Source organism: Cyanistes caeruleus, chromosome Z (assembly GCF_971803275.1).
Source record: "Cyanistes caeruleus chromosome Z, bCyaCae1.hap1.1, whole genome shotgun sequence".
NCBI lineage: Eukaryota > Metazoa > Chordata > Aves > Passeriformes > Paridae > Cyanistes > Cyanistes caeruleus.
Genome location: NC_141732.1, coordinates 78,978,934 through 79,000,866, shown reverse-complemented (window position 1 = coordinate 79,000,866; position 21,933 = coordinate 78,978,934). Strand labels below are relative to the sequence as shown.

At 50.7% G+C, this 21,933-nt stretch overlaps 1 protein-coding gene and 1 long non-coding RNA gene across 3 annotated transcripts in view; one reads left to right on the top strand and one right to left on the bottom strand.

Moving 5' to 3' along the window:
* Positions 1-19,857, bottom strand: part of ARK2C (arkadia (RNF111) C-terminal like ring finger ubiquitin ligase 2C) — a 50,896-nt gene extending 31,039 nt beyond the window's left edge. The window contains exon 1 of one of the 2 annotated variants that reach the window (XM_086867449.1): positions 19,738-19,857. In XM_086867449.1, coding sequence (XP_086723575.1) covers positions 19,738-19,798 — 61 coding nt within the window. In that variant the 5' untranslated portion in view covers positions 19,799-19,857. The remainder of the gene's footprint in view (positions 1-19,737) is intronic. The other variant, XM_086867448.1, reaches the window with a different exon arrangement.
* On the top strand, positions 1,770-9,589 carry LOC147648617 (uncharacterized). The gene is made up of 3 exons (XR_015280236.1): positions 1,770-1,935; positions 8,660-8,777; positions 9,409-9,589. It is a non-coding gene; the product is annotated as an uncharacterized LOC147648617 (long non-coding RNA).
* Positions 19,858-21,933: the final 2,076 nt, after the last annotated feature.

The following is a 21,933-nucleotide window of genomic DNA, read 5'->3' as shown; positions in this document are numbered from 1 at the left end:
CTCTTGGCCTTTTGGAGAGGATGGACTAATCTTTGTCTGATATTTAGCAGAGGCTTGCAGCACCACACGCAACCTCCAGCTTGATACTGTTGTGACCTTTCAGCTTCATTTGCAAGACCATCTGAAATTTGTTTGATTTCGGTTCCTCTGCAGGGCCTTCAAGCAGGCTTTTCGTGCCCTGGCAAACCACAGCACACACAAATTATCTGTTTCTCTGCTTAAATGGCACGGAGGGAGGGTGGCAGAGTGCAGTGGGAACCAGGGCTGGTGATTGCACCCTGTTTTACAGAGAAGGATGGGGATGGGGCAGAGCTGTCCTGGTCAGCAGATCCAGTGGGTGTTGGATCCAGGGCCAGATTTCCCCCTCTGCATGTTTCCCGTGGGAAGATGTTTGTACAAGGGCAGGCTGCTGTTGTGCAGTTCCCTTCCCACTCCTTCTTGGTGATACTTTGAGAATCAAAGCCACTTTTCCCCCTTTGTCCAGCCAAAGCCTCCCACAGGCCTGCAGGGCATTTTCTGTTTATACCCTCATGTCCAAGGCCAGGTTGGATGAAGCCTTGAGTAAACTGGTGTGGTAGAAGCTGTCCCTGCCTATGGAAAGGGCTGGAACTAGATAAGCTTTAAGTTCCCTTCCCAAACCATTCTATGATTCTACAATTTTCAGATATCACCCGCCCAGGGCTCCCATGACAGTGTGTTACCACTGCTAGTCAGATGAAGTAAACATAAACAGAGTTGAGTTTCTACCAGTAGCAGCCTTGATACCCCTATTTTTGCCTTATGTGCACTCCTTTTTCCCAGCAGCAGGCAATTTTCTGCCCTGCAAACCACGGATACACGTGACCAGGAGTGGGAAGATGCATCCTGGAGGGCACTGGGTCAGCCCCAGGGAGGTGGGCAGCACATTTACAGACTATAAGATAGCTCACCTTTTACCCATGTACCCTGCTCCTACTTCTTATGGAGAAGATGCTTGGTTCCTCCCCAAAGGACCTATTACTGTGTCATGGCCATAGATTTCAGGAGGCATTTAGGAAGTAGTAATTTGATCTTTTATAGAATCATAGAATTGTTTAGATTGGAAAAGACCTCTAAGATCATTGAGTCCAACCATTCCCCCAGCACTGCCAAGCCCATCACTAAACCATGTCCCCAAGTGCCACAGCCAGACATTTTTCTGGACACTTTCAGGGACGGTGACTCCACCATTTTCCTGAGCAGCCCTATCAGAAAAGAATTTTTTTCCCTAACAGCCAAATAGAACACCAGGAATATTTTATCTGGCACGGTGCCAGCCCACAGCTTCCTTCCTCCTGGCCCCAGAGAGACACTTTCATCTGTTCCAGACTGAGGAGCCAAACAGCTGGAATGGCTCGTCCTCCAGTTTTCTTTTGTTCTGGCAAGAACCTTATGCTGAGAACCCTGCCGGTCCTGCAGCTCCAAGGGGGTAAGAGAAGAGATGCTCATGGGGAGAAGGGAACAGGCAACAAACCTGGCTGTTGTTACTCATTCCTGTTATCTTTGGCACTTGCAGGGCCAGAAACTTGTCAGTGCTGGGTCCCAGGTGAAGCCCAAAGCCTGGAGCCAAAGGCAGAGGTTTGTGTGTCTTGAAAATCCCACAGGAGAAGAAAAAATCCTCCAACCAGCCTAGCTTGTGACCCAGATGCAGAGATGTTCCCAGCTGTGGACAGCCTCGCCAAGGAAGCATCCCAAAGCAGTTCCAGGTGTATCACATCCAATGCACCTGCTGCCTGCAGGCCCAGTGGAGCAAGGCCTGCAACCGGGCCCCAAGGGTGAGGGGTGACCACATCCACCCTGGCCAGACAGGGCTTTCCAGCAGGTGACAACCCTGGCCAGATGGGACCACAGGGAGCCAAACTGCAGCAAGGAAGGATGCCATGAGATTGATGGGTGCACCAGGAGAGATGCCCATGGGTGAGAGCCTCGGGGTGACAGACCCTGTGCATCTCAACCAAGAAAATGCACCAGGAGGGTGATGGTGATTGGTATGAGGCTGGAGATAGAAACACAGAATCATTTAAGCTGGAAAAGCCCTCTAAGGTCATTGAGTCCAACCATTCCCCAGCACAGCCAAGGCCACCACTGACCCATGTCCCAAGTGCCATGTCTGCATAGTTTTTAAATCCCTGGAAGGAGCAGGACTCCACCACTGCCCTGGGCAACTGTGCCAGGGCTTTACAACCCTTTCCATGGAGGAATTTTCTGGGATGTCCAACCTGAGCCTCCCCTGGCCCAGCCTGAGGCCGTTCCCTCTCCTCCTGTCCCTGTTCCCTGGCAGCACAGCCTGACCCCCCCGGCTGTCCCCTCCTGGCAGGGACTTGTGCAGAGCCACAAGGGCCCCCTGAGCCTCCTTTTCTCCAGGCTGAGCCCCTTTCCCAGCTCCCTCAGCTGCTCCTGGGGCTCCAGCCCCTTCCCCAGCTCCGTTCCCTGCCCTGGATGTGTTCCAGTCCCCCAATATCTTTCTCATTGTGAGGGGCCCATCTGAATGGGGCCAAGAGAATCCCAAAATTTCCCACCAGTCCAGGACAAGCAAACTGCACCATACTCCTCCCTGCAACACACAAGATCCTACCAGGAACCTGTACAGCTGCCAAGTGGAAAGAAAAATACACTTTTTTTTTTCCTTCTGTTCCACACGTGACCTCTAGGCCCCAAGGATTTTTACTAATTACCAAATTTAATTTATTTCGCTGTCTTCTCGGTGCTAAGGCTTTGCATTGCTGGGCCTGTATTGTTTCTGTTGCAGCCTGCTGGTGTCCACAGAAATTTCAAATTAAATATCAGGCACACATTAAGGTCAGGCAGCTCAATTCCATTAGCAGGCAGCCAGGCTCAGCCTCTCTGTAATGAATGCTGCTCTCGCCTCCTAATGATAGCAGCAGAGGAACTGGGCAGTGCCAGCCTGTGGTGATTGGCACCCCACTGACACTGGGGACCACTAAATTGATTTTAAAAGTCCATTCATCTTCTGCAAATCATGGCTTAAGTCTTCCTGACCTGTGACAAATCTTCATGAGCTGCAATTTGAAAGATAGAGCCAAGAGGAAAGGGAGAAAAAAATGCACAAAAAAACCCTACCAAAAAATTCCCCAGAGGAAGAAATAGATTCCAGATGGGTTGTTCTGCCTCAGTTTCGAGCCCTCTCCCCCAGGTAAGTATTCTGCACCTCTCAGAATTTCACCTTTGTGAGCAAGGTTAAAGGTTTTTTTAACCCACTGCCCGCCACAAAGAGGACTCAGAGGATCTGAGGATGCTACAAGAGTCTCTCTTGCTGGACTCATGGGCACTGGAGAAGTCATAAGCAATGGAGGTGTCTTGCCCATCACCATCCTGACACCTTCCTAACCCACTGCAGCTTGGCCCTGCTGCCAAAAACATGTGCAGCTCCCTGCTTGTACAGCTAAATGGGATGGCTGCTGTCACCCTTGGGCAAAGGAAACCTACGAAATTATCAGGAAATGTTTTTTCCTACATCTTTTAGCACAACAAACTCCAACTCAAGGGTGCAGCCAGCTCATGTCTATACCAGAGCAGTCCAGGCTGCACCTTCCTCTGGGTCCTTATCTCAGAGGGTGCTGAGGCCCTGGCACAGGTTTCCCAGAGCAGCTGTGGCTGCCCCATCCCTGGAAGTGTCCAAGACCAGGCTGGATGGGCCTTGGAGCAACCTGGGAGAGTGGAAGGTGTGTGAGCAACACCATCGTTTTGGAGATACTTTGAAAATGCTCTTGGGGTGAAGAAAAGGACATGGGGAAGAGGGCGAAATAGGACTGTAAGGCACGACCACAACACGAGGAGTCTGGGTTTCAGGCTGTAAGTTGTCACATCCTTATTGCAGAGGCATTTGGGAGGTTTGAAATAGCTCTTTTACTCTGTAGAGTTCTCCCTTCCTAAAGGAAAACATGTATTCCACTCAAATACAAATAACAGCTAAATACGGGCTGATCAGTTTAATAGCGCAGTTATGCCTATTAAAGCGTCTGTAAAACCAACATTGAGGCATTTCACATTAGTTCCCTCTCAGTGACTCCAGATCTGATTCACTTGGACAAATCCCCCACTATGAAGAAGTGGCCACAAATCTCCAGAGCCCTGTGTCAGGTGGCATTGAAAAAAAGTTGCTGTGGGACTCAAAAATTTTGTCGGGATCTGTCAGGGAAAGAAAACCTATTGATCAGAGCAGCCAGATAAAGAAGTTGTACAGGTAATGCCAGCAGACAGGTTTTCCCCCAGATCAGTATTTTTAAGCAGATTTCATAGGACAAGAAGGGGTGTGAGTCACTCTTCCCACTACTGTAGTGAGTGACCTTGGGAAAGTGTCTCCCCTTGCATTTTAACCAAGTAATGTTAAAGCTATTATTTAGAAAATAATATTTATTCATGTCTATGACATTAAGAAAGAATTGAGGTTTTAGTTTTTCTTCCAAAACATCAGCTTTGTCAGCTTTCTGTTGCATTTCCAAATCTGTCTCCTGAAGAAAGCAGAGACAACTGATCAAGTATTTATGGCTAAAGACAATCCTTCAGACATCTCCTGTAACACAGTTCCTCAGGAGTGACCACAGAAAGGAGGGTATAAAACAGAGATCTGCTTTTCTCCACCCACATTTACATTTACCCTTTAATTTTACATAGAAAGGAGCAGAATTATCTGCATTTTTCCTGTTCCCTGAATTTTACACCCAGTGGCCTGCAAGACAGTCACTGGTGCATTGTACAGGTGGAGGAATGAAGGTGGGAGATCCAAAGCTCCTGCTCAGCCTGAGGAGACACCAGAGATTCTGATGGGGACCTGCAGAGCTGGGGGGTCAGCTTGCTGTGCCCACATCCACCTGGACCCACACAGGGAAGTTTGGGCAACCAGCAGCACAAAAAGCAGCACTTTGGGAAGAACTGTGCTCTGCTCCAGGTGTTGGGCACAAATATTTGGCCTTGGACCACACCCATGGTGGTGTGGGTCATAGAATCTCAAAAGGGTTTGGTTTGGAAGGGACATTTAAATCTCACCCAGCTCCACCCCCTGCCATGGGCAGGGACACCTTCCACTGTCCCAACCTGGCCTTGGACACTCCAGAGTTGGGGCAGCCACAGCTGCTCTGGGAAATCCGTGCCAGGGCCTGCCCACCCCACTCATCATTAAAAAAAACTTCCTCCTGAAAATGTTCTTCCTACTCAACACCTTATGGGACAGCTGGGACAGATCAAAAACCATAATGGAAATAGTCCTAGATTTTCCACTTATATTGTCAGTTCAAAATGTAACTGGGTCTTTAGAGAGAGCAGAAAAAGATTACAAGGGTTTTTTTTCCCCAGTGCTAACTGCTGAACCCCAGAGAAGACTTCTGCCTAGGTGGAAATAATAGAGCACAAATAACACTAACCCATGTAATATCCACTGGATGGGGGTTCTGGCAGGTATCAAGTAAAGGAGAGAGAAGCAGCAATTACAAAGCAGTATTTCAGATTAAACCCAGCTCTGAGGGGAAAAAAGTAACATCTGTTCAAGACACAAAACCTGTTGACACCTCAGAACTCCCAGTTATACACAAAAAGGAATTAAATTTGGGATCTGAACTTCTCAGTGATGTTAATTAAAGGCTGGCACCTCTAGAACATCAGATGAGCCACGCACTGAATTTCTAAAATCTTTCTGGTGCTTTTGAGAGTGATGGACTACAAAGCATCTCACCCTCTTCCTCCATTCAGAAGAAGCATTTTGACCAAGCAAATCAATTTGAGCCCTCAGTTAGGAGGTCTGGGCTGTCCAAAATTTGCAAACATCAAGCCCTGAGGAGGTGTCTGCAGGCTGTCCCCTGAATACCCACACACAAGAAACTGGTGGGCAAAATCCTAGTTCCTGACTTTTTTGTACCTTCAGGATGGGAGCAAAGGGCCTCAGGTTGTGCCAGGGGAGGTTTAAATTGGGTATTAAGAAAATATTTCTTTACTGGAAGAAGACATTTTCCGGTCAGACCTTGGAATGGGCTGCCCAGGGCAGTGATGGAGTCCCCATCCCTGGAGGGGTTTAAGCACCTGGGGACACGGGTCAGTGGTGGCCTTGGCCGTGCTGGGAGCATGGCTGGACTCCATGATCTTGGAGGAATTTTCCCAACTTTAAGGATTCTATGATTTTGCAGTGGGATTACCCCTACTTTTTACAGCAACAACAAAAGCTGTGTGGATGGCAAATTCCCCTGGGCCCCCTGAGCTCAGACGTGCTCCTGGACGCCCCATTTTCTCAAAGACAAGGGGTGGCTCATTCAGAAAGGTGCCCAGCCCTGCAGAGCAGCTCAGCAGGCTAGACAAAGGTCTCCCCTTTCCTCACAATATTGCAGGACCAGCCAACAACCTCCTCCACCCCCAGCCTGGAGGTGGAGACCCACAGTTCTCCTGACCATCAACCAAGCTGCCTCATCACAGATGAGTGTAGGATTTCTCTCTGTATTGCTGTTTTTCCTTGACTTTCTGGTCCATCACCTGCTGCCCTAAGAACTTTCTAAAACACAGAGCTTCTCTCTGTGTTTTACCCTCCCTCCCTCCCTATCACCCAGCATTTCCACAACAGAGCTCAGCTAAAATCTCTCCCGCAGATGAAAACTTGCCAGGAATTTTAAGCCCTGCTCTTTGCTGAGAGATACCTTTCTCCCCCAGGGCACATGGTATGCACTGACAGGCAGAAAAAGCAGCTCCTACAGCTGATGGGCTGCACCCCACCCAACCCCAAACTCAGATGTGGGGAGCAGATCACTCACCATGGGTATTGATAGCAACAAATCAATTTTCATTGGATTTTTGGTGCCTGAACCTTGGCACACACTTCACACATTTCCACGATGCTGTTGTGCTCTGGGCTTTCATCCTTTTTCTTTCTTTCCTTTTTTTTTTTTTTTTTTCTTTTAATCTTGAAGTCTCATTATACCTTTTGGCTTTCTCAAAGCTCCAGCTCCCCAGCGTGATGCAAAGTGTGCACATCATGGCATCACTAGAAAAAGGCTTGTTCTTTTTGGGGGAGAAAAATCCCCAATAGCAAGCAGGATTTGGGACTATTCATGGGCTGGAGAGGAGCACTTTGGCTCAGGGGACAGGGTGCCCACTCTGCACACCCACCTGCTCCATCAAACTTACCTCCAGCAGGCTGCATTCAAAGAGGACTCCCCAAGGGCCTCTGCAGTGGTGGCAGCTCCAAGCAGGGGCTGTTGTTGGGTGCCCTGGTGCATCATCCCTGCCCTGCACCACCCTGCAGTCAGGCCCTGGCCCCTCTCTGATGTCCTTTGACCCTCGTGCTGGCCTGGATGGCGCCTCCCGCTGCAGGGGCTGCTGCCAGCCAGCTGGGCTTCTGCAGAGTGTCCATCCCTGTTTCACATTTAAATTGCAGGGCCTTGGGAAGGGGCCCTTGCTGTCTCCCCACTCCCATCATGGGGACAGAAAGCTGTGACCAGTTGTGCCATTGCAGCAAAAAGAGAAGGCTGGGGAGAGGACAGGTACCAGTGCTCCCTGCTCCGTGAAAGAACAGCAGCACAGGTACTTTCTGCACAGCATCCATCAAAACCACCACCCCCACTAAAAGCAGTGTTTTCTAGAAGTGAAACTGGAAGAGAGATGTGTACTGAGAGCCCACTTGGCACCACATCACGATGTTCCTTCCTCCTGGCCAAATAATGAATGCGACTGTTCTTTAAAGCTAGTTATGAGAGAGATCTGCCCATCTCCGTGTTCCCAACACCACTTATTACTCCATCCATCACAGACATCCCCCAGGGCAGCAGCCAGAGGACAGGGCTTGTTCTTCAGCCTCCTCACCCCCTCAGCCCATATGGAGCTCTCAGGAACTCTGGGCACATGGAGAGCAGTGCCTTACCCTCCCCTACACCAACACCAGGCCAGTGTGCAAAAGCATCTCAAGTGTTTTCAGCAGGTTTGGGTCCCAGAGCCAGCACCAGACACAAGGTGGTGTTGGTGCTTGGAGGAGGAATGTGAAGAAGGAGCAACTAAAAAAAAAAAAAACCCTCTCATCTACAAGGGTGGGAAATGAGAGAAGTAAAGGTGGAGAAGTCAAGGTAATACCAAGAGTGATGCTGGCTAGGTGGGGGGTTAGGTTGGATACCAGGAAAAAGTTCTTCTCTCAGAGGGTGCTGGGCACTGCCCAGGCTCCCCAGGGAATGGTCACAGCTCTGAGGCTGCCAGAGCTCCAGGAGTTTGGACACCACTGCCAGGGATGCAGAGGGTGGGATGTTAGGGTGTCTGTGCAGAGCTAGGGTGTGGATTTGATGATCCCATTTGATTTGTTGGTCCCTGCCAGCTCTGATGAGCTGATTCTCTCCCATATCCTACTGGTGGGGGACTGGGTGAGGGGCTGGATGGGGTTAAACCACGATGAGTCACTGTAACACATCCTAAAACTGCTGTGAGCTTCCCAGATATTGAGGTTTGGACCTTGATTTTGCTAAAGGGGCTAAAAGTCACTTGTTGCAGGAAGAACAGAGAGAACACCAAGCAAATATATCTGGCTTCCCTACCAGCATCCCAAGCCCTCTCAGGAGGAACTGCTTTCTGTCCAAGGAAACATGCCTTCCTTCCCCCTGACACACATCCTATTTTTCTAATCCTGTAACCACCTCCTGGCAATATTTTCCTTTCCCAGGACACCCCTGTGCCATCCAGAAGGAGCACCTGGATAGCACCACACCCATCTGGATCTGGCAGTACAGGACTCTCCCTGCAGATGACCCAGGGCAAGATGATACAACCTGACCTCCAAGGTACCTCTGTGGTCTCCTGTGGCAAAACACCCAGGATTTCCACTGGCAAGTTTGTAATCACACATGCCAGACAGCTTTTCCTGCCCAGAGCAAACAAGGCCATGGAGAAGGTGCTTCTTCTCCAAGTTTACATCTGCAGGCTGTAGGGGAATCACAGAATATCCTGAGTGGGAAAGGAACTCACAGGGATCATGGAGTCCACGCTCCTGCACTGACACCCCAACAATCCCACCCTGTGCATCCCTGAAAGCATTGTCCAAGCCCTCCTGGAGTTCTGGCAGCCCTGGGAATGTCACCATTCCTTGGGGAGCCTGCTCAGTGCCCCAGCACCCTCTGGGGAAGAGCCTTTTCCTGATATCCAGCCTGGCTTTGCCCTGGCACAGCTCCAGCTGCTCCCTCAGGTTCTGTCACTGGTCACCAGAGAGGAGCAGGTTGGTGCTGCCCTTCCTCTTCCCCTCCCCAGGATGCTGAAGACCACAATGAGCTCTCCCCTCAGTCTCCTCCAGCTGAACAGACCAAGTGCCCTCAGCTGCTCCCCACACGGCTTCCCCTCCCGACCCCACACCATCCTTGTGGCTTTCTTTGGGTGCCCTCTAACATCTTAATGTCTTTTTTATATTGTGGCACCCAGAACCACTCGAGGTGAGGCTGCCCCAGCCCAGAGCAGGGCAGCAGTGGCTGAGGTGGGTGAGAGCAGTGAGGAGCCCAGCAGTGGTGACACATCCTGGTCAAGATTTCCACTCTCACTGTCATTTTGGGAATGACCTCTGGTCCCTCCCAAGCCTGGAAACACATCTTTGATGCCAATGGAGGTGAGGAGGAGGGAGGGGCAGGGGCTGACATGACTTTCCTCTGTCTGTAAAGGGCCAGCTACATTTTGTAACCTCCCACATCTTCCCAAGACTCATCTCAGGCACTAAAGCACTTACTGTTGATTAATAAATAAATTCAGTGGTTCCACAGTACAAGAACACATGCTTCCCAAAACACCTAACCCACCTCTAAGATACTGAAAAAATTACGTGAAAGTGAAACATTTGTATAGGAAAAACCCAACTTAAAAATATGATGAATTGGTTTTATTCCCTCCATCCAATTGATGCTGTTCCATTTTTTTGTCATAAGATAGCATTTAATTTCTGGGGTTGTGGCCTATTTCATCTCCCTTCAAATGAACAATTTAAAAGCCTCACCCCACCCTCTCATTTTGTTGAAAAACTCAAGGACAATATAAAATCAGGAAAATAAATTTTCTGCCAGTGAACTGGAAAATAATCATCATCATCAAAACCAGATACTCTTGTTTTCTAGTCCCCGGCAACTGAGTTCAATAGAACTGCCACCAGCTGAGCTGCTGGCCCACCACCCACTGTTCACCCATGCACTGCCCTGGTGCCATGGGGACAGGACATTCCTTGCCTTGGGGCCCAATATCCATGCCATACCCTAATTTTTCAGCTCACAGTTTGAAGGAAAAACCTTGGAGGCAAGAGTCTGGCCACCACTGGTCAATATGCTGCAGGAGGGAGTCAGGCAGAGCTGAGCAGCAGATAAAGGATAGAGATGGGTTTTGCTGCTCCTTTGACAAGCCTGGGAAGGTACAGAATCAGCAAATCATTTAGGCTGGAAAGACTTCTAAGACCAAGTTCAAACACTCCCCAGCACTGCCAAGGCTACCACTGACCCATGAGCCACATGCACACGGCTTTTAAACTTCTCCAGGGACAGGGACTCCACCACTGCCCTGGGCAGCCTAAGTGTAGCGACCCTTTCCAAGAAGAAAATTTCCTAATACCCACCCTGTCCCTGCCCTGGCCCAGCCTGAGGCCGTTCCCTCTCCTCCTGTCCCTGTTCCCTGGCAGCACAGCCCGACCCCCCCAGCTGTCCCCTCCTGGCAGGGACTTGTGCAGAGCCACAAGGGCCCCCTGAGCCTCCTTTTCTCCAGGCTGAGCCCCTTTCCCAGCTCCCTCAGCCGCTCCTGGGGCTCCAGCCCCTTCCCCAGCTCCGTTCCCTGCCCTGGACACGCTCCAGCCCCTCGGTGTCTCTCCTGTGCTGAGGGGCCCAGAGCTGTCCCAGCACTGGAGGCACAGGGGACAGGCACTGCCCTGGGGCTGTGTCACTCCTGGCTGGCTCCCAGAGACCATCTGCTACAAGTATTGAATCCCTGCTTCCCAGGAAGGAGCCAGACATCACCTGGTGATGGGAAATAGAGTGTAACTCTTCTGTTTTCTTTTGCAGCCTCTGCTTTTGTTTAATTTAACTGAATTTTTCTCAACAACTACTTTTCCATTTCATCTTCTCCCCGCTGCCCTCCTGAAGAGGGGAGTGATGGAGCAGCTGGGTGGGCACCTGGTGTCCAGTTAGGGTCATCTCACTGCAGTTTCCACAGGAGTTTCCCACTCAGGCCAAGGAGAGCCGAGCAAAACCAGCTCCCCAAGTGTTTTTGGTGCACAATGGGTAACATTTTCTTGGTTCAGGCTCCTGGAGATATGGCCCTTTGAACTCAAAGGATGCTCTGCACAGAGGAGCAGGAGAGAGGGCTTTGCAGGTGGCCATCAGGGAAGGGGACCCTTTTTATTGGGTTGCATGCAAGGACGCATTCATCATAAAAAAGAAACAACTTTGTAACAACACCAAGCCCTCTAATGTCAAGCTATCTCTGCGCAGGAAGCCTCCTCATTCATTATCTCAGCCCCGGGAGATTTGTGGGATATCACAAATAACAGCTGGTCAAGATAAGGTCTTTCCCAACAAGCTGCTTGCTCCCAGCATCTGTAAAGCCTCATGCTGATGGACCTGAACAGACCAGTGCCTGGAGCCGCTACACCTCCTCTGTTTTCAGCCCAACCCTGCTCTTTTCTAGACATTTTGAGCAAATATTGTGAGGTTCCTTCCCTGCATTTTCATGCCTTAAGACACCCATCTCCAAACCCTCCCAAACACCTTCACCTCCCATCAGGGCAGCTCAGCAACCAAAGGCGCTCAGTTTTGGCAAAGCAGAACTTAATCCACTCCCTGTCCCTTCCAGCTCCTAGCACAGAGGGAATCTCTTAATTTCAATTAGGAAAACCCCGCCGAAGGAGGAGAGGAGCTGTCAGGATCCCCCCCGTGCTAACACCAAACCAGGAGCACCAGTAATAAACAACATGTTTATAGCCCAGTGATTCATAATACTGCAGAGTTTGCAGGAAACGTAGCACCATTCATGGTTAAGAAATTCTCTTGTTTTCTGCTAAATATATAAAATAATCACTCATCCCCTGAGCAGCAGATGCAAATTACACCTAGTATTAGCCTCGTATGCCAACCGCTATAATTCTGGTGCAGCATGAAGCCGTTTCCCAAGGCTTTAAAAGTCCCTTAATCTGCCTTTTGACGTCAAATGACAAATTTCTTGCCTGGGATCATTAACGGGATGACTAATGAAAGCTGATAAGTGAATTTATAAATGAAATTAAAGATATTAATATTAAAGGCCAGGCTACAAGAGAGAGAAATGTGGATTTAGCAAACCACAACAAGAAGCGTGGTAATCTGCATGAGATTTACAGCTCCTTTCCTGACAGGCAAATGAGTGGTATTTTCCGCCTGGAGGTTGTGGAAGCTGCCAGGATTGATGGACACTTCTCCTGAAGCATCACCACCCCCATTACCTTCAGACACTGACTGAGATTTAAAAAACTCCTGCTCAAGTTTAACTGCAAATGCCAAACCAGGGATTAGCACACCCCAATAGTCTTTGCAAAGATAACTGCACTACCAAACCTCCCTGCAAACAAAATATCTTTACTCTGCAGCCAGTTTGCTGCCAGCTTTTTTTTTTTTTTTTCTCTTTTAAGATAAAAACACACCTCAGACTAGATTCTCATCTTATTCACCCCAGCATAAATACTAAGCAACTCCTTTAAAAGCTGAGGACTTATTTTTTTGGGGGTTTATGCACATACAGACAAGTTCAGACATTGCCAGATGGGTATCCAACCCCGAGTCCAGGCAGCTTCACCGTGAACCCACAGCTCCCTTCAGACTCCAGCTGCTCCTCACTGAGGTTTGGGGCTCTCAGGAGAGACTGCTTAAGTATCAGCTCCTACTAGCTGATGATGGTCAGCCCTGAATGGACCAAACAAATATCCTGCACTGCCCCAAGGCACACAGGCAAATACAGGCACCTCCTCTGATATTATTACAAAAATAAAAAAAAAAATAGAAAAAGAAGAAAAAGAAAAAGAAAAAAAAAAAGAGAGAGAGAGAGAAGAAAGCCTCCTTTTGTCTGTAGATGCCCAGTTTTCAGCAGACACACCACAAAAACTGGCGAGCTAGTTGGGCAACTGGTCATGAGTGGCGCCTCCTCATGCACCGTCAGCCTCCAAAACACCCAAGATCCTGTGGGAAATATCAGTGCCTCGATCTATCAGTGTGATTGAAGGAAGAGTCAGATGCCACCAGGAGAATGAGGAATTCCAGAAACACACAGGAAGCACAGCTGGGGAGGGCACATTTGCTACAGGGATGTTTCCCAGTCCCTTCCTTCACTGGAGGAACCCAGAGTGGGGAGCAGCTGCAGTAAGACAGATGCCCCAGGGATGGTTTTTCTGAATGCCTTTTAGAGACCCCTCCCAGCCTGGGAAAAAGGACAAGAGAATGTTTCCACAGCCATTCTTAGCTCCAGAGCTGGACATATGGCTTGGTAGGCTGCCCAATTCCATCAGTCCTGCTCAAAGAAGTCCCAGAAGGTGCCCATGCCTGGTGCTCTCCTTGTTTAGGGACACACCTGCTCTCTGGACCATTTGGGAAAGGACATGTAGGGGTGGTGCACGGTAACAGCTCCACAGCACCACTCGAGCCTTCCAGAGGGAGGGAAAAAAGAGGAAAACCAGCAGCAGCCAATGGTTCTGACTGAGCTGAGGGTCACCCACACCTCAGGGTGTCACCTCCACACAGGGCAGCCAACTGGGGGCTGGTGAGGGATGTGGTGAGAGACACAGAGACACCTGGATCCTTCCCCTAACTACCAAAATCCTCACCCAAACATTTCCCTACAGGCATGTCCTCACTTCACAGGCTCCCAGCCCACAGGCTCCCAGCCCCTACTCTCTCTTGCTCCCCACACCCTGCACCTTTGCTGCTTCCAGCCCTTCTTAGCTGCTGACTCCACTGGGTGTAGTCCCTCAAGCCAATGAAGAGATGATGTTCATTAAAGAGCCACAAGCCACACAACTTTCCTGCAGGCACATTTTGCAGTCTTTAAAGGGAGGGAGAGAAAACAACAGAGGTTAAGGACACTTACCATGAGGGATCCACGACAGCATGGGCAAACCAGCCCAATCCAGCTGGGGCTGGGAAATGCAAAGGACCACCAGGCAGGAAAATGTGTGAGAAAAAGTCCTGGGAGACTGCAAAACTGAGCAGAGGAGGAGCAGAAAGGGTTAAGAAAAGGTGGAGAGGAGGCATGGAGCAGACAAGGGATTGCTTTCCCTCCATCCTGGCTGCTGCTGAGCTCTCCAGAACAGGAGCCCAGTCCTTGCCACCACCAGGACCTGCTGCAAGAGGCTAAGAAGCAATTACTGTGTTTTTTTATTATTATTTTTGTTGTTGTTGTTGTTGTTTTGGGGAGAATTTAACCTTTCTCAAAAGACAGAGTTTTCTCTCTAAGAAGGTTTAGGAGTACAACAAGACCACACAAGGATTTAACTCGTGGATCTCCCATGGGGTGCTTTGCAGAGTTGCTTGGGAATCCACTTAACCACTTTGCCAAGCCCAACTGCAGACCAACCCCATTCCATCTACCCAAACTGAACCAAAAAAGGGAGAAAATTACCATTTTCCCCACTGGGTGTTGTCCCCATTCTCACTGCCTCCCTGCAGGTCCCTGCCCTGGCCCCACTGCAGCCCCACATCCCCCTTCTGCTTCACAAACCCCACTGTCAGCTGAAATACCTGCTGAGTGCAGACTTGTGAGTTTTGAGGACCAGGTTTACCATAAGCAACAGCTTGAAGCTCTGCATGATGTACAACCCCTCAAGAGGAAAGCCTCGTGCTATCACCCAGCTCCAGGAGCTGCAGGGTTATGCAGAAACACCCAAATACCATGAGATGCCCGAGAGTCACAGCATTTGGCAATGCCATCACGCCTCTTCCAATTGCCAAACCAACTCTGCTCCTGGGGGTTACAGATACTGAAGAAAATTTAATGTAGGAAAAGAACTTTTGCAAATCTCTCCTTGGATTTCTCACTAAGTAATTTAAAGTCTCCCAAAATGAGCACTCCCAGGTTAAGGGTGGGAAAGGCTTTTCTATGCTGACCTGCTGCAGTGCCTGTCCCTTTTTGAACACCTCTGGAAATAAGAACCTTCCAGTTTAGACATGAGGCGGCCCCAGGGCATGGTTTGGGGTTAAATCAGCATGTAAAGGGGTGGGAGGGGATGCCCATGTCCTTGCTATCCCCGAAAGAGCTGTATCCCCCTGTCCTTCCACCCCTGCACCTCCAGCAGTGGCCACCATGGTCCCTCTGGTCAGTGGAGATGCATGAGCCGGTCTTCGATGTCCCATCAGGTGCTCCCTGAGGTACCGGGGGGGGTTTCTCCTACAGAGAAACAGAGCAGTGCCTGCCCCAGACACGCTCTGTACTCCCCTTTCAGCTAACGAGGAGCTGCCCAGGTTATGAACAGGGTTTGAAGCAACAACAAATATGTAACTCAAGACTTACTCTAGGAAAGTCCTTCCAGAAAGGTCACGGAGGAGGACTCGGGGCGACTCTGCCAGGACACCCAGAGTCTGCCCAGAGCACCCCGAGCAATGCTGGGCTGTGTCCCCACAGTGTCCTCAGCACTCCGTTCCCCTCCACCAGAGCAGCTCCGGGGTTTTGTGGCAGACACGCCCCTCCGACCACCCCCGAGCTTCACAGCTTCTGCTGCTGCCTCCCTCGCGCACCAACTCACCGGTTCTTAAATAACACACTTCCACGGGGCCAGATCCGCACACGGCAAGGTAAATCCAGATCAGCTTTCTTTAGGATTTGCTGGTAATTCCCAGCATGTGCAAAACATGACCACTACTTGTTTCTCTTAAAAAAGGATGGAAGCTGTGCCACCAGCCCAGAAACCCCGTGTGAGAGACCCATCAGCCCAGCTCCCTTTTGCCATCGTTAAACGCACACAGATGGGCGTGAGATCTTTACACAACCTTTACATAAATGAAGCTCAGCGCCCGTTTTGTCTGTGTTTGGGATTATCCTTCTCCCTGCTACTGAAAGGAGTTATTTAAGGGAGTCCAGGGATACAGGTTGGTGCGGGAGAGATGTCTAGGCTTTACAGAAATCACTGCATGTGCCTCCACACCCACAGCAGCACCACCAGCACGTGACCCGCCTTGGATCTCCTCAGCCCCCGATGCTAAAACAAAAACAAAAACCAAAGCAAAAAAAGAAAAAAAATACAAAAAATAAAAAAATGAAATCATTTTCTTTGTACCAGGTGGCTTTTTCAGGACTCAAACGTGGCTTTTCAAGAGTGTCAAAGGAATTAAGTCATTAAAATGTGGATGAGTTTGATGGATTATGAGCTATGAAAGCCTGGTGGTTACTGACTAATAAGGCTGGGAGGTGGAGGAGGGGGGGATGTTTCCTCTTGTAAAGATGTGTTTCTAACAAGACAGGTCAAAAATATGATGCGGATGATAAATTGCTTTAAAAGTTGCCGTTAACCCAGCAGTTTTCTGCATTATTAGATTACCAAGGCATCCCTGGAGTGGATTGACCACGCAGCCCTGCTCTGTAGTAGGGCTAATTTGCAGAGTGAGACCTGGGGGGGGGTTATTCCACTCGCTGCAGTGAATCCCCACTCCCAACAAAGGGGCAGCTGCCGGCAGGTGTCTGTGGAGGGGATGGGTTTATCTGTGTCGGGGTTCAGGCTGGGGGAAGAGGAGAAGGGGGATTTTTTTTTTTCCTTCTTTTTCCCACGCCAAAACCCGAATCTCATTGTCTCACATGGCGTGGGGTTGGGGGAGGAGGGGTTTGAATTTAAAAATAAAAGGAAACAAAACAAAACAAAACAAAAAGGGGAGGGGGGGGGGGAAGGAGAGGGCAGGAGAGGGGGGAGAAAATAATAAATAAAAAAAAAAAAATCACATTGGAAAATGATCAGCCCCAACAGGCATGCATGTCTCCCTTCATGCAAGCGAGAAGCACAGCCTCCCTCCTCGGGATGTGTATGGGGACGTGTCAGGCACGGAGGAGCTCAGCGCTGGCCCGGGGCGAGGATGGAGCGAGAACAAAGGGCCACGGCATACACTACATCCAGGGGGGAGCAGGGGGGCACCCCACCGGTGCTCATACAGAGGGGGACAGGATGGCCAAACAGTCACCGAGGTACACGGAAAAGGAAATATGGAGAAGGAAATCATAAATAAATGTTTATAGAGAAAACCAACCAAACTCAGGATAGAGCTAGGAGAGAGGTGGAAAGGCACAGCCTTGCGAAATGATGCGTCTCTGGGAGGGATGCTGGGGTAAAGGCAGGGCAGGCTGCAGGAGCCACTGGCTTTTGTTTTGTGTGCCAGCGGCTCCTCGTGAAATTTTAGCGGGTGGGAACCACCGACCTGCTGAATTTGTCTTCCTCTCATTAAAGACCAATCAGCAACCCTGCGTCTCCCCCCCACGCTTCTGTGGAAATGTAATTAAAGACAAGATGCTCTCCCCGCCTCCCCTCCCAGCCCCATCTCCTGGCTTTGGGAGCCCTGGCTTCTCTCAGCTCCTCGTGGCATCCAAGCCAAAAACGGGGATGTTTTACAGGACCATTTTGCAGACCTGGGAGAGGAGGTCTGCTGCAGGCACAAGGAGAGGTGACCACTATTATTATCATCCCTTTGCAGCCGCAGCAAAACTGCTCGCTGACCGCAATTCATCCATTCCTCCATGCTTCCAATATTTTAAGGCTCCCCATGACTTTCTCCCAACCCCGTAGTTGGGTTTTTGGGGTTTTTTTCCTTTTTGGACCAAATCTAGATTTTATTCAGAAGATGGTGGGCCTGGAGGCTTCAAGCAGGAAAAATGTAGTTACAACATTAGCAGCTGGGACGTTTTTACGAGCCCTGCCTTGCAGGGGTCTAGTGGAGATATTTATAGCGTGCCAGTCACCGCGGGACCGAGGCACAGCAACTTCTCGCCTGGCAGATGGTGGGCAGGGCACTCGCAGAGATGTACATGTTTAAAATACCCTGCTTAAAGATTAGAGGAGGAATTTTTTTTTTTAATTTTTTTTTTTTTTTTTTTAATTCAGGTTGGTTTACCTCTTAGTAATCAGGAGTTTCGAAAAATAAACAATTCCCTCCCCATCCATACAGAGGGATCAGTCTGGAAAGGAACATGTAATGTTGTAACTAGAATGAATAAGCAGCAGACCCTTCATCAAATTTTTTTTTTTTTTCATTAATTATGAGGGATTAGATTTGTACACTTTTTTTTTTTTGGCTGTTCTGCAGTAAAACCAGAATTCTGCATCGGCACAACAGCAACATGGACTGTGCGCTGGGGAGTATGTACACACAGACTAATGCTGAGGGTAGATATGGGATAGGAAGTGAGGGGAAAAAATGTATTTAAAAGCCCCCATATCTGTTCTATGAAGGAGAAAAAATCCACTCACTCAAACCTCACGATGAGGGGAAAGCAAGGAAAAAATCTAAACAGCAGGATACGACAATAAATGGGAAAACAGCAATAGAAAAAGCACACTAGGTTAATATAGGAAAACTAGTTTCTTTATTGAGAGATCGTATATTAGTATTAGTGGAATCGTGTGTAACAATGTCATCATGCACACAATACAAAAAGGCAAGGCCCACCATGCTATGGAAGGGCAACAGAACAAAAGCAGCGTACACTGAGCAGATGTATAGGCTACAGCACATTACATTTCAGCAGGGTATGTCTCTACAGAGAGATTTACATCAGAAACTAGGTAATGTAAAAAAATACAGACCATGCTTTAGTTTTAGTACAAGAAAAAAGGTGGAGATACACAACCAAAGGATATTCGGTACAGAAAAAATTACCCACAAAATAAGAACAGGAAGTAATTCAGCACAGCAGAAAAAAATGTTATCCCTGTTTAATGGAAAACCATTTTGCCAGTCGTCTCTTTCGGCAGCCCGGTTTTTTTGGGGGTGCGCGGGCGGGACGGGACACTTGTGGCTGCAGGGAGGGACGGGGCTGGGGGCGATGCCCGGCGGTGTCACCGCGGGGACAGGGATGCTGCACCCTCCGCCCGCGGCTGCTCGACCACACACATCCCACTCCCCAACTCTCTGCCAGCCCGATTTTCCGAATCGCGGCCAATCGCTGCGCTTCCCCTCCCCAAATTTAATGGGTTTTTTTTCTTTTTTTGGAAGGTTTTCAGCAGGGAGGTGGGACCAGATGACCCCACCGTGGTCCCGCTCCAACCTCAGCCGCCCCAGTGATTGTGGGTTTGGCCGCAATTTGGGGGCGTCTGCCCCCACCCCACCCCAAAGAGACTCTGCGACGACGACCACAGCAAAACGAATCCACTTAACAGGAATTTACAGTGCAAATGTAACTCAGCTACTACACAGGATGGAGGTACAAAAATGGCTGTTATCGGCTACAGCTACGCTGGGATGGCCTGGTGGCTACGGTGAGGGGTGGGGGAGAGGGTAAATTAAAAAATAAAATAAAATCCGTAAAAGAAGAACGGGGTGGGGGGGGAGGGGGGAATGGATCTACCGCAGCAGAGACGGGAGGTGCGGGCGGGAGGTCCCCAAACGTGGTGCGTGTGGGGCGGGCGGCGACCCAGAAAGGGGGATGCCGCCGGGCTGGGTGAGGTGGGCTGAGGGGAACGCTGAGGGGCAACCCCCCCTTCCTGCCGCCGGGGACCCGGGACGCGCCGCCCCCCCTCGCCGCCGCTAGCGGCCCCGGGACGCGAACCCGCGTTGCTGGGAGCGGTACCTCTGTTGCGCACGGAGCCGAAGACGGGCAGCACCAGGTATCCGACGTGCACCAGGACCATGCTGCGGCCTTTGTGCCCCCCGGACGCGCCGGCGACTGGCGGCGGCCGCGCTCGGCCGGCACACAAAGGGGCGCGCGGCCAATGGCAGCGCGGGGGCCGCCGCCGGGACACGCCCCCAGCCCGCCAGCGACCAATGGGCGCCCGGGGGCGGGGCGGCCCGCGCACGGGGGGAGGCGCGCACGCGCGCCGCGGGGTCGCGTGCGCGCGCATCCGCCCGCCGGTCCGTCTGTCCAGCCGTCCTTATATCTGTCCGTCTGTCCTGACGTCTGCCCGTCCAGCCGTCCTCCCATCCAGCCATCCGTCCTTCTATCCGCCTGCCTGTCTGTCCATCCGTCCAGCCATCCTTCCATCTGTCTGTCCATCCATCTGTCCAGCCATCCTGCCATCTGTCTGTCCATCCATCCTTCAGTTCATTCACATACATCCATCCTTCCTTCCTTCCTTCCATCTGTCCAACCATTTAGCCATACATTTGCCCATTCATCCATCCGTCCATCCATCCATCCATCCATCCATCCATCCATCCATCCTTCCATCCATCCTTCCATCCATACATCCATCCATACATCCATCATCCATCATCCATCCATCCATCCATCCATCCATCCATCCATCCATCCATCCATCCATCCATCCATCCATCCATCCACCGCCCGCCCAGCCATTCTCCCACACAAACACAGCTCTGCTGGCCGCACACATGGCACACACCCATGCAGACGTGCACACCCATGCTGCCATGCACACACACAGGCAGGGCAGCATCCCTGCACACATGCAGGGGCGCACACAGGTGTGGCTCGTGCAGCAGCACAGGTGTGCACAGACACCCACACACCCCGTACGTGCACAGACACCCGCCACAAGCGCACTCAGAGCACACACAGCGATCACATGTGTGAACACAGACACACGTCACACCCAGCCACGCTCACACACTGTCACATACACACGCTCGTGCTGCCCCTGGCCACAGTCCCCATCCTCTCCCACGTCACACACATGTGGGTCACACGTCTGGAGCGCTCCCTGCACACATCCCTGGCTGTGGCACTCGGGAAACACTTGTCAGGCTGTGCCAGAGCCAGGGCCACTGGGGGCTTGTGCCTGTCCCCATCCCAGTCCCAGTCCCCGTCACATCCCATCCCCATCCCCTCCCCGCAGTGACACAGTGGCCCATTGTGTTGATGCCCCAGTTACTGACAGAATTTATCAACTGGGGCATCACTGACCTAAAATGGCTCCAGCCAAGCCCAGAGGGGTGCAGAGAGCACCTGGAAACATCTGGAAGCTCAGAGCCATCCACCTGTTGGTGCAAAGAACACCCCCAGCCTAAAGAAGGGCAATTCACTCCCACCCAAAAAACCCCAAAGAGCGCACATCTCGATTTAAAGCTGTTTTAATGGAGTCAGAAGCCCCCGTTGTGCAGGAAGGATTTCTGTCAAAGCGCAGCATCCAGAGAATCATTTCACTCTGCTGCAAAGCGACTTTTCCACAGCCTTCCCACCCTGCCCAGGCTGGTTTTATTTCCTTTTGCCCCCGTCCTCCTGCCTGCTGTGGCTGCCGTCCCGCCGTGGGGAGCCCCCTTAATCCCTGCTTAGCCTTATCCATCCCGTGCATCTGGCAGGTTTAAGCGCCCGGCAGCCTCCGGACGCGGATGTGCAATGGATTTGTCTGCCTGGATTATGGCATTTGGTCTGTCACTGGGTTGAGTTTGAGGGTTTGTTGTGGGTTTGTTTTTTGGTGTGATTTTCTTTTCTTTTTTTTTTTTTTTTTTTTTTTTTGTGGGGAGGGGGGTGGTTTTTTGGTTTTTTTCTCCTCATCTGAGCTTGGTAACCTGAATCTCTGTAACCCCTTCCTTACCCGTCCCACAGCCCCAGGGCAGATGCCTGGGGAGGATTAACTTGATCCACAGGGAGAGCTGCCAGCCCTTCCTCGAGCCTTCTCCAGAGCTGCAACCTCCACCCAAAAGGGCCCTTTTTGGGCACGTTCACACAGCTGCTGCTCTGCACTCCCCTCGAAGGGGAGCAGGACAAGTTCCACAGTGCCCATCCCATTGAATCCCAGCTCGGATCTCCTCTCCCAGTGCCTCGGGAGGCTGTGCTGCCCACGGGCTGCGGGAGCTCAGGACCTCT